This window comes from Egretta garzetta, unplaced genomic scaffold, assembly GCF_000687185.1.
Source record: "Egretta garzetta isolate BGI_Z169 unplaced genomic scaffold, ASM68718v1 scaffold118, whole genome shotgun sequence".
Lineage (NCBI taxonomy): Eukaryota > Metazoa > Chordata > Aves > Pelecaniformes > Ardeidae > Egretta > Egretta garzetta.
In genome coordinates this window covers 4,027,113-4,040,117 of record NW_009260484.1, presented here as the reverse complement: position 1 = coordinate 4,040,117, position 13,005 = coordinate 4,027,113, and the positions used below count along the sequence as shown (strand labels likewise).

Here is a 13,005-nt window from a genome sequence, read left to right as displayed (position 1 = left end):
CAGAAAGCATAAACCTAAGAAGCACTGATATTTCACTGAGATGACGGTTTGAATCCCCTCAGGCAGAATGAGAATTGAACTTAGGCATCTCTCATTTTATGGTGAATACTAACCACCAATCTGTTGTAATTAACATCTCATCCTCTAGCTGTATTTTGAGAGTGAGGGGTTGGGTTGGTTTGATTTTATTTATTTAAGTCCTCTTCATAAATTTCTTGGCTGTGTGTCAGAAATGGAGAGTGCATCCATGTAACTCAGACCAGCACATCTAAGCCTCACAGGGAGGTAGATTTTCCCTTAGTGTTTCTTGTTTGTTAATGTAGAAGTCTTCCCATTTAGCATGCTGACTTTTGTGTATCCCATTCTGAGTGTCTGTCCATTCTGATGCTTGTTAAACAGATTATATGTGTCTAATTTAAAGCTAAGGTTAGGCTTCTCTATTAATATGTAAAACTTTGCATTGCAGCACTTCGTAATCTGTGTGCTTTGACTTTAAAAGTCTTGCCTGAGGTAGCATAGATGTCTGTAATAAAGCATGACTACAGATTCTAGGTTCGTGGCTGAAACACCACACCAAATGCCATATAGCCTATTGGTAGACAAAACTTCATTAATTACCAGTTAAGACCACTAATACTTTGTTTTGAATGACATTGTTACCTCATTCTACAAATAGGTAAAAATAAACTGAGCACTAAGAACTATGAAAATCACTATTCAGTGTCATGTGTCTTTGTCACACTCTTCAGCAGTCCAACCAGTAAACACTGAGATTGTTTGTCATAGCATACAAATTACCACCTACATCTAAATCAATGTACAAAAGATAGCAAAAAAAGAAAATAAAAAAGTAAGTCTAACCTTGTCTATGCATTGTCTTTTATAGCTATATTTTAAAATTTCATCGATTTGGGTTGTGATTCTCATACTAGTGTTTCAAAACCTGTCTGAAAGTGAGCTGAAGATAAGGGAAGGAGATAGGGGAGAGAGAGTCTATGGGACTGGTTGTAACAGCTACATGAATGTTTGAAATCAGGGATGCCCTAATAAATTAGAAATAGTGAAAGGTATTGGCAAGGATATAGAATTTCTGCTGGTGATAAGGTAAACATCAGAACTCTGTGTATGACGGACCCAGGGGAGGGTTGAGGTATTCATTATTGAATAAGAGCTGTCAGAGAGCTGGAAGTAATGGATGATACTTTCAGCTACAAGTCATCTACCACCAGGGTCATAAACAGTGAGATGGGGAAATAGCGAAGCATTGTGACAATTTCATACTTGCATTTAGAAGTGTTTTGATTTGGGGGTCAACTATATCCTGCCTAAGAAAATTATGTTCTTTGTTTTTTTTAATTCCATCTCTCTATTTGAAAAGAAGAGAAAAAGGGAAATGGGCAGCTTTTGCTTTTTAAATAATTCAACTTAGAAAATACGACTTTCTCAAAAGAGTTTTATTTTTCTTTAAAAACAAGGTCTTGGAGAAAAGCTTTTATGGAAAATTGAAAGCAGTTTTTCAGGGGAAGGGAAAGATGAGTATCAAGGAAAGATGTGGAAAAAATAAATTGTTGGAGGTATGTCTCACTCAAGAGAAACTCTTTTTGTCCAAGACAAAAGGTAATTATCCAGAGTCCCATTTCTTCATGGAATGTAATTGCATCAAAAGGGTACATTCACTTCAGTCTTAGCACCCTGTAAACCGTATAGGTGAATGTAATACAACTGTACCGAAGGATCTGAGTTTGTAGCAGATTTTTCATTTGCTAGGTATTTAATCAAGGCTTCCACACTCATGTGGCATAATCTGTGTTCAAGCATGTTTCTGATTAATAGGATTTTGATAGAACTGCAATGTAGGTGGGACTTGGTAGAACTTTGGTACTGAAAAAAAGATTTTCTTTACAGTTGTAGTACTACTTTGCATATAGGATTCTATAACTAAAGCCGTATTGTTCACAGCCACATTTAAACCAGTATGAAAATATTAGTCAATGTATTTTATGTCTGGTTATCAATAGTGTATTTTCCTTTCCTGAATTCACACGGTCTGATCTACCAACCACAGTGTATGACCTGTATGATTCACTATTGCAACCCATTAACTGGACTAGATTTAAAAGTTACTGTGGCCCAAGAGCTTTAAGAAGAGCAATGCCATCATGGACTTTATCCTCCCACATTTCAAAATACTAGCCATAATTATACACCAACCGGAAAAGGACATGCTCTTTTTTCAAAATATGTATAAATGTAATTCTTCTTGCAGATATCTGAGTAAGCTCTTGTTTTCCTGCTTTAATGTTAATTAAAAATATTTAATTCCTCTCCTACTCCCTCCAGGTAGAGAATATGAATCTGGACATCCAGATCGGAGGAGAAGATTCCACCTTCCTCCTCGGTAAAGAGTACATGTGTACAGGTGGCAAACTGAGATGATGGGATAGTTACCATTGGGATAATTTTTGTCTATGAGAGTCTCTTTTTATGAACTTTACAGACTAACTGAACCATGTGACTGCGGAGGAAATCAGTCAAAGCTGAGGCTATTCAGCTTCTTAGTCACTTGTCATGTTAGGTCTAAGCTTGCTATGAGACCAGGTCATGTATTTTAAGAAATTGTTTTAGAGATTAAAACAACTTTCTTATGTCTTCCATTTGCATACCCATTTGGTTAAAAATAATCAGAGGTATTTTATTTAATTACTGTCTTCAGGAAAAAAAAAATAGGCAGCTATGTAGAAATTCCATTTTAAATCATGAATTGTAAAAATTTTACTAGAGGAAAAAAGTGTCAACAGCACTTATGTATGTCGCATAGGAAGTTGGTGACACACTTAGAACAGTGCTTATCTCTTTACTGATCTGCATCTCAACCTAGTTGAAAACTGTCTCCATCTATATAATCTTCAACAATTCCATGCTTTTCTTAGGTTCCTAGAAATCTTTGAATTGGGGTGGGTCAAGTGGATGTTTGTGGAACTGATGGGTTTTCATCTGTTTATGTGCTTTGGAATCAGAGTATCTTTAGTTTTGTACTTCAGCATTTTCAGTACCCAAAGTTATATAATAGCCTCTCTTTTTTTCTCATATGGGAAGTATATGTTGAAAGAAAAATGAAAGCCTGATGTCCTGTTCCTGCTCTCAAAAAAGACTGAGCAGCAGAAAAAGAGGATATCTAAAGAAAGAGTCAAATTGTTAAGAGCAAGTTTTGAAACTTGATACAGTTTGCAGATTTTCGTAAGAGCATATTTAGTTATTGATGATGACTGTTCCAAACAGTGAAGTCAGTGGTGTTGCACATGGACAAAACTTTGTATTCACACAGAGAACTGTGGTCTTGATGTTTATTGTGTTGGAAAATCCACTCTTTTGGATTATTTTTCTTTTCTGTTTTGAATAAAATTTTACTGATACAGAAACTGTATCTCCGTCTTAGGCTTCTTATTGTATTACTGCCAGGATTATTTGTTTTTATAAGCATTTGAAAATTAAATTTCCATCTGAAAACTATCTCCTAACCCATACTAACAGAGAGTAGCAGACACTATAAAACTTAATGTTTGCATTAAGACTTGCAGAACTTAAGGTTCAAAACATAAGTGCTAATGTGGATAGTTAATATATAGATCACTAAACCCAGAACACATCATTATGGGAGTTTAATCACCTGCATAATACAGATCACAAAATCTTATCCTGCAACAGGCTGTGACTTCTAAAATTGTTTCAGTGTTGATGTTCATATGTCTTATTTGGCTTCTTACAACTATTTGTCTTTTAGATCACGCAGGTGACCCTGCTTATTACTGGAAGTGGATGAAAATGAATAAGAGAACAAGATACTTTTGTACGAAATGCTGGAGGCTGAAGATCATAAAAACTTCATCAGTATTTCAAAAATGGTGGTGGGAAGGCTCTAATCAGAAATTTATTGTGCCTCATTTTCAGTTCCATTTTATTTTCTATACTTTTTTTCTAGCCTATAGCTTAGAGAAGTAAATTATGGAATGTTGCAAAACAGTTATTGTATAATTTAGGTTCCAGATAGTATTGTTTGGAGCACTTCACAAAAACCTTGTTGAGACAGTTATGAAAAATGATCATTATAAAAATAATGTCTAAAAGGTAGAAGCCAGTCCTAGGTGTTGGAAAAGGCTGGTAAAAAATAATTAATTCATCTATTTCTGTTGTGAAAAATACAATGTCTCTTCTGTTAAACTGTTATGCTATATGAGGCTGAAAGTGCCCAGTCTCAGCCAAAAAAGGGTACTTCTAAAGTGTTTACAACCATATCATGGTTAAAAAATGTTACTTTTCTATCATGTGGCTTACTTTCATAGTTCCTCAGCCTCAGAGAATGAGAAAAGGGTAGCTAAAACATTCCAGAAAGTTGTAAAATTAGTTTCTATGTAGAAAGCTGCTACAGCTTTAGTGTCCTATTATTTGGGGGCCTTTCAGAGCTGAGTCAAATGTATACTCCTCTTCTGGAATACCTAGAATTCTCCTCCATGTGTAGTGAGTCATTTATGAAACATTTAAGGTTAACGCCAGACCTTATATCTGTCTTTAGCCTCAAAGCAAAGGTGTCAGTGTGAGCCTCTGGCCAGTATAATTTTGGAGGAAATTCTAAATCAAGAGGAAACTAACAGACACTTTGAATGCATTCTTTTTTTTTTTTTTTTTTTCCCTAAGTGGCAGTTGTTTGAAGCACACAGAATAAACTTTTTTCTCTGCTGATATCATTGGTGCATCTTTTGCAGATATTAGTGGCACCAAGATTTCATTCCATACTGATAGGGTAGTCCCACGAGGTCTAAGTAAATGGACAGAGTACAGGTAGGGCGATCTGGTATCTCATGTCTTAATTTTCACTGGCCTATTCTTCATCACACGGACTTTGTTTCTACTTTGGAGATATGTGTATTTTTAGACTAGTACATAAGTAGACTTGAAATTAAATGTCTTTAGACATGTTTAACATGAGGAAGAAGCATTATTTTTATATTCCCAAGTTAAAATTTAGCTCTAACTTTGAAATCTATTTTCAGAAGAAGTACGATAGCTATTGTACAACTTGTGCTTTTTTTTTATGGTACAATGATTACCCATTTAAACTCTGTTGGTCCATTATTGTTCAGTTAATGTTGTTTCTTAGGCCTTGTGCAGGTAACTTCTTTGAGTCAACTGTTAGTGGAACTTAGTTCCTCTTTAGTACACGTTATGTCAAAGTGAATAGTGTTGTCAGATATACATAACTCAATGCTATAATTTCCTTGAATGTATTTTTCTGTTTGTAACCCCATAAATATATTCTTTCATACTCTGCATACATAAATAGGCAGCGATACAGGATTTCTAATTTTATTAAAAGTTAGAACAGACACAATTTTTACCCAGTAATTGTATTACTACTTTTTTCTTTTTGTCCCATCCCCCACCCCCTTCCTCCTGCCCCCCAAACCTTTTGGAATAATGTGGTCTGAGTTTTATGGAAAGTTCTCTAGTTTCAGGAATCTTATGATGTATAATAGTGTATTTGAAAAGAATGTAACTGTGTGCCAGAATTTGTTGGTAATTCCCCCTTTGGGCTTTGATATGAGAAAAGATTTCTGCTGACCTCAATGAACAAAGTTAAATACAGTTAAGAGTGGGAGTTTTGCTGTGCTAGCTGTGGTATGTTATGAATTGTTGGTAATAATTACCCTGACTACTGAAGAATTGTTAGCTTCTCTGTGAGGTTTTTTTCTCCTCCTGATGTTAAATCGTAAGCAGAAGCTGCTTATTATTATCTCCAACCCAAAAGGTTTTTTTTCCTACCAGGCATCATAGAGTGAAAGCAGAATCATGAAGTCGAAACACAGAGGTGCTACTTTCCTGACTCACTGAACTTTAAATTGGTGAGAGTACCATAAAGCTTATGGACTGTAGAAGGAAATCATATACAAGAACATGACCTTAAAGAGTCCAGTCTAATAGGGTTTCCTTAATATGTGGACTACAGGGTTACTTTGAATGGGTACAGGGCAGAGGAAAAAAGAGATGTGGATTTGAAGTGAAGGAACCTAGGTTTGTGAAGAAAAGCATTCTTACTTCTTGCTTGGCTGTATTGCTTACTTGTCTTCTCTAGCCTGTGCACTGGATAGCTGCCTTTCATCAAACGTTCACTGAAATTGTGGATTGATTTATTAGCTTTATTTATTCCCCTTCTGGAAGGGGATTCAGAGAACATTCATTACTATCAATAACTTAGTCAACTGTTACTCAGTGGAAATCATGGCATGGTCATTGTGAGAGAAAGAGTGACTGATGGGAAGACATTTGTGAACTTTTCTCTTTTTATCTATTATATATCCTTCATCTTACCTTACTTTGCTCATTTCTGATGCCGTCACACTGGGAATCTGAATCTGGACTGCAGAAAACACTGAAACACTGAGTTAATCTTATGGTGCTGTCTAAGTATCAAAACATATAGATCATGCCTGTTTTATAAAACAGGAAACTACAATTTTAATTGCTTTACTACCTTAGCAAGCGCCATGCTGAGGCAGAGGGGAACAGCAGTGCTAAAGCTCTACAAATCTTTTTGTGCCATGCTGTCTGGACAAAGTTATAAGGATAATCAAACACATGGTATTATTTTGCAAAGGTAGTCTTTAATTAAATGTTGGGGAAGAACAACAAAAGTTTACATGTTCATGTTTAAACATCGACTCTCTCTTGTCAGCTAAGCTGGGAGGCAGGCTAGGATGTGCTTCTTCCCTGGGAACGTGGATGGGAGATTCCTCTGTGATGCAGAGCCACCGCCTAAAAGGGTATCTTTTGGTGATACAGAAGCATGGTCAGCCGAGTAAATAAGCAGAACCCTTCGCTTGTTTGTGCCACATAGGCGCATCATGCTTGAGAGTGAGTCTGGTGGGGTTGCCCTCTTAGATACATTTTGATGACCTGGTAAGGTTGCTCCTGAATGTAGGTCATTCAGACTTGCTGAGGTTGCTCTGGACAGGGCTCAGTGATGGTGAGTATACAAGCTCCAGTGTTTCCTAGTGTCCCAGGTGCAGAGGTGCCTGACAATCACATGGCTGTCCGCACCCTGAGTGCTCTACCAGGCTCTCCTCCTGGCCCCTGAGGGGTTTGGCTGCCCGCAGCTGGGTGACCTTGGATCCAACTGGTGTGTGAGAAAGACGAGTGAGAGCGCTATGAAATGTCTCATGGGAGGCCTCTGCCCCTTGGCTCAATAGTTGCATTTAAGTCCAGGTCCTTGCCTAATCTACTTTGCAGGTATGCCTGTGTCCAGCCTGGCACCCTGCTGATTCTGCCCTTGCCTTGCTGATTTGACTTCCTGGTATGACCTGGGACATCCCTCGTCACCACAGGAGTGTTGCGTGACTCTGGTTACCATCATCAGACCTGCTTTGCTCTTGTTCAGGTACTGTGGGACTGCAGCCTCACCAGTGAGGTCACTGCCCTACCTGTGTTGCCACTCAGCTGCTGGCCCACCTTCCCTTGTGGAGCAGACCACCCTTGCTGCTCCATGACAGTAGGCTTTAAGGCCCTGACAGCACAGGTGGCCAGAAAGTTTGGCTGTATGCCATAGTAATTGAACAGTGTCAAAGTGATAGGTATGGCCTGTGGGATTCCTCGCTGCTGAAAACATCTTGAAAAACTGAAAACAGCTACAACCACCAAAGTGCATTTGTGTATCTCTATATGACCTTGCATTCCTTGTTTTCCTAGACCTTGCAGCTGACATCCAGACCTTTCTCTCCCACAATCGGGCTATTGAGTACACTGTGTTTCAACATTGCACACCACAAATGTGAAGCTGGTGTAGAACATGGAAGCTCATTTGTTAAAGAATATGTTCTTCAGTTGATACTCCTAGAGCTCTGCTGGCTTGTACTGCTTTTGAAGTCCTAGGTAGGATGTTAGGTGTTAGGTTTAACTTACAGTGTCTTGGCAAGGATTTTTCACCTGGAAGTATGTAGTTCTCTTGGGGCTCTGTAGCTGAGACAACCCATGATGAGTTGAAGAGTCATCTGTAAAAGACAAAGGGGCAGCTGGCAGGGTGTTCCGAGTACTCGCCAGCCTAAATGTGTTACTTAATCTCACTACAAAAGTAAGGACTAATGTTTGGTTTTGAGTGTGCCAACTGGGAAAATATGTATTATATTAAAAAGACCCAACCCTACAGTCCTGAATATTTGTTTGTTTGGGTAAGGAATCAAAACCAAGTACTGGCCATGATCTCGTATTGGGTGCTGCTCATTGCACGAGTGGGAGTTATGGTAGTGCACAACTGCGAACTCTCTAACATGCTTGAAATCAGATTGCAGGCATGACTTCAGCTGTAGTAATTTCAAGTTCTGTCTCCCATATCTCTATGTATTACAAATAGGGAGGTAGACATGTAATTGAGGCCAAAGAACTGCTCCGAGACTGCAGAATTTCAATCACACAGTGTTGCATTCTGCACTGGGTGTTCATATTTGATATCAAAATTGTGTTTCATCAATAAGCATCACCAAAAGACTCTGCTCTACTCATTGATTGTATCTGCAACCACTGCTCACCAGTCCTTCAGAGATGAAGGACTTGATTTGCTAATTTGATACAATCACAAACCTGAATATTACACAGTCTAGGGAAACAAGAAAGCAACATAGAATACGAGGGATGCATACAACACTTAATATTTTTAGGCTCTTATCTTTGTGTTGTTTTTATTTTTCCAATCATTAGATCACTTATTGAATGACCTATTATTAGTAGTGATCACACAGATAAGAAGCGATATATCTGTTAATATACTTAATCTAGGCATGAATTTTGATATGAAATGCTAATTATCTCTCTCATGCCAGAAAACACAAAAAATACTAGGCATAGAAACCAATCCTGGATATAAGCCCTCTGAAAATCCTTGATAACTGAAGGCTTTTTAATAGAAAATGGTGCCCCCTGTCTCAAAAATTAGGTAGCCAAGTATGCAGCTGGCCTTTGGACTCTTACTAAAAAGAAAAACTACTTTAAGAGCTGTTCTGATCTCTGTGTGATTTCTAAATATGCTGTAGGTAGCTCAGAAAGTCATTGTTCAGTGAAAGCAATCATTATTTTTAGAAAAGTGATGAGAAACTTGCATGTTTATGGCATTTAGAAAATTTAAGTCAAGGTAACCATTCAGAGTTAGCTTTATCAGATCCAGCTTTATTTTAGTCAAGGGTTGGTTGGTTTGTTAATAGCAGAGGCGCAGCAGGATCTGTGTTTACTTTCTGACAATACTTTAGTTTTCATTTGTGAAGACAATGCAGCTCATTTGAAAGGATGTAAGTGTATAATGTGCTGCCTTTTGATAATCAGCTTCACCCTCTGGTTTAATTACCCATCAGATCCTTTAGTCTTTTGATCTACATTCTGCTGGAGGGTTTTCAATTTGAGTAAAGTTTATCCAGGTTTGAGGCATGCTGGTGATAAAGCTAGACCTCTTGTCATGTAATACACATACGAAACATCACTGCATTTAAATACGGTGATAAGGCTGACTCGGAATCTTAACCATCTTTGGGCAAATTGCAATTCTTCTCTCTTTAACAAAGCCTTTGTTCTGTAGGTGTGACGTAGTTTCTACTCCACCTTCCCTATGCAGAGGAGAGACTCCACAAAGGAGCATATAGGAGAGGTTCAAAAAAATCTACTAGCAACATCACATTTCCTAACAAAAGAGGGAGAGCAGCTACACAGTTGATGCACAGCAGCAAAGTATTAAGAAGGTGGCTAGTGCATCTAGAGCAAAAGTTCCAGGTTTTAAAAACAATTCAGAAACCTAGGGCATACTTTACTTCCATCATGGTTGCAATACACTTCATACAGTTACCTTTTTTTTTTAATTGACTATCTGCATATCTAGGCTCACTTTGCAACTGTGTGTAATGCCTCTGCAAGTCTAGACAGCGATTGTGGTTTCTGCTTTACATACAGGTTACATTTTGAATGATTTCCTGAAGTGGCTGAATAAAAGAAGTAATTAATAACCTGCAAATTCATCCTCCTTTTATTTTGAGGAAGGAATTCTTTTACTTCTTTGCATTACTGATTACTGGATTAATTCTTGGCAGCAAGTAGTGCTGTAAGAAACTTTTGCTCCAAGCAAATTAAAAAACAGCATCAAAGAAAAAAAATATATTAAGTGCTAAAAGGAGCCAGTTTGTGTGTCCTAACACCTACTTGTTGGGAGTAGGAAAGAAATCCCAAATTGGTCATTGTGCATTTGTTTACACTAACGTGTTACTGCTTAATCAATCCACCTTCCCTCTCCCTGAGAAACGCCCCCATCTGTCTGTAGAGAGAGCCCGACCTAGCAAGGCTGATAGCTTGTTGGTTTAGAAATTAGGATGGGGGGAGAAGCTTCTCTTCTGTTGCTTGTGCTCCAGGGGTGCAGTGATGCGGGGGGTTGCTCACTGCCCCATGCAACGCTGGCTAGGGGCTACAGCTGGTGCCAGCCCGCAGCGTTTCGGTTTTGAGAGGATGAGTGTCTTGCCTGCTGGAGGATAAGAAGCATTTATTTGCCTTTTCTTGTGCTGGATATGATCTGTCCTTCAAGAGGGAATAGTTTCAACCCCAAAACAGTTGTACTTCTAGGTATGTGAGGGTAGCATGTGTGAAGTTGCTGTAAGAGACTGTAGGATTTTTCTCCCATACAAAAAGTTTCCTCTTTTTATGGCTTCAGTTAAATCTCTGAAGGGCCGGAGGGAGGGGGTTTTCCCCCTGAATTCTGTTGGTTTCAAATTGGGCCCACCAGAAAAGGAGATAAATCAGTTTAACTTTACAGAAGAAGATTAAAAGGATATGAGGACAGAATTGCTTGAAAAATAGAAATTAAGGGCTATGTTTTGTCTTGGGTGGCTTGTGCAACTGCCTTCAGATTAACTGCACCCTTTTAGATGTGTTAGGCTGACACTGCTGGGAAATTAGCCCAGGCCTTCTCACTTCTGGTAGCTTTCCTGACTGCTGGACTACAAACTCGCATGACAGATTGCATCCAGCACAGTAGGCTGCAGAGAGTAGTTAATGGAAAATAGACTGCTTTGATGTTCACTCGTGGTGGGCTGATCCTCTGGTTTAAAGGCTAAACATCTATTGTCCTCAGTAGGAGTTTTCTTTACGAAAAACTTTCACAAAATCTGTAATTTCCCGTTTTGTTTTCCGAGTCTGTGGTTTGCTCTCTTTCTACATTCAGTAGCCAGCAAATATTTTCATGAGCTATTTGTACTTTTTGAGCCTCAAGCTTCAGATGCCACAGACAGGACCTTATTTCTCATAAATTGCCTCTGTCCTCTTCTGCTAAAGCACACGTCTCTAAAGTATTCCCATTAGAGCACCAGAAACGAAGGCACCTAAACACACTGCCTACTTTCCTGAAAAATGGGGCTAAGCGAGGAGAGTGAGAACAAATACAGTAACAGCCTATGATTAGAAATCTTAACAATGACAGTGAGTTCTGTTTAATTTCTAACTGCTTAAAAGCAGGCCTGGGGAAATGCTCTGCTTAGAAATGTCATGGAAAGTGCAGCTGGTCCATGGGCTTTATGTTGAAAAGCAAAGGATCTTTCCCATTTTGCAGTAACACTGCCATTTACTGGGCCATACCACTAGCAATTTGCAACAATGGGAGGGAAAAAAGCTGCCATTTGACCTAGAATGCAATTTTCAACTAATTAATAAAGTGACCATTAGTGCCCGAGGGGATAATAACAGGAATAAGAACAAATTACTATGGGGTGCAAAGGAGGCTTGGGCATTGTATTGCAAATTTCTTATGGCACTATTCTTCTTTTTTTTCTCACTAATACTTTTAAAGTGCCCCCACTCAACACTTGCTCCTTGTAGGACCCTTGCAAACCACATAAGAATTAGCCCTTCAAAGATCAATCAGGATCTAATTGTTGTTAACAAAGTGCCACCTGGAGAGAAATGTTACAATATACCTTCATTACAAAGCATTCAATCTCTCTCACGCTCACAAGTCCTGGCTACAGTACAGACAAAAAGAAGCGGTTGCTAGCATTAAGATCAGGCACCTGCAATTGCTTGTAAAACACTGCAAGTCCCTGCACAAATATGCTCCTAACATTGCACGAGCCTCGTTAGAACTGCTCTGTTTATGCTTCCTCAGAGCAAATTTTGCTGGGGTGTCTCTGTTTGCAATGCTGTAACATGTCGCTGAAGCCCTCGTACTGATGGGGACGTGGGGCAAAGCAACTAAACCATTTGCTGTGCTCTTTCATAGGCTCCAGGATCTGCTCTTCTGCTCTCAGTGAGGATTCTTCTGTATTTTATGCCCCCTGCTCTCTGTGTCAAAGGCAAATGTTCAGGAAACCCCCAGTGAACCGACTTTTAATGCCTTTGTTTCATTTCTCTGCCCTGTCGGAGATTGTACTTGTAGGTATAGCACATCTGCTGTAGGTCCTGCCTGTGCTAGTACTTTGCAGCTTCCATGGTTAAAATTCAAGACAAGACCCACATTGCCCAGTGTCTCCCACTCAATTCTTGGACACCTTTGTGGCTAAGTGTCTACAGAAGTTGAAGTCAGCTGGTATTACTGTCATCTGTCCTGAAAATTTCCAGTGGACCGCTTTATAGCAAATTGAAAACTACTGTCTGCAGACTCGCTTTGCTCGCACCTTGTTTACAAAGGCAGGGAGTTGGCTTGACTGAAAGCTAACCTGCTCAAGAAACTGAAAATAAATCTAGGTTTTGATCAGTTACTCGATCCGTCTGCTGTGGCTGCACAAAATCTAGTGCCAGCACAAAGGAGGGGCAGAAATTGGTAGCTGGGAGCAGGTAAGGGAACACAAGACCTTCCCTTTAGTGGAAGGACTTGCTCCACATTAAGGTGAACCCAACATCTCTTCCCAAAGGCATTTTGTAAAACTTTTTTTTTTTTTTTTTTTTTTTTTTTTTTTTTTTTAAAGCAGTGGGAGATACAGAATCATAGAACAGCCCAGG

General features: G+C 39.0%; 1 protein-coding gene across 3 annotated transcripts in view; it reads left to right on the top strand.

The window, feature by feature from the left end:
* The window catches only part of FAM120B (family with sequence similarity 120B), a 54,318-nt gene extending 48,982 nt beyond the window's left edge, over window positions 1-5,336 (top strand). For all 3 annotated transcript variants that reach the window (XM_035899709.1, XM_035899712.1, XM_035899710.1), the window contains exons 10-11: window positions 2,341-2,398; window positions 3,782-5,336. In XM_035899709.1, the coding sequence (XP_035755602.1) occupies window positions 2,341-2,398; window positions 3,782-3,794 (71 nt within the window). In that variant the 3' untranslated portion in view covers window positions 3,795-5,336. The remainder of the gene's footprint in view (window positions 1-2,340; window positions 2,399-3,781) is intronic.
* The last annotated feature ends 7,669 nt before the right edge of the window (window positions 5,337-13,005 follow it).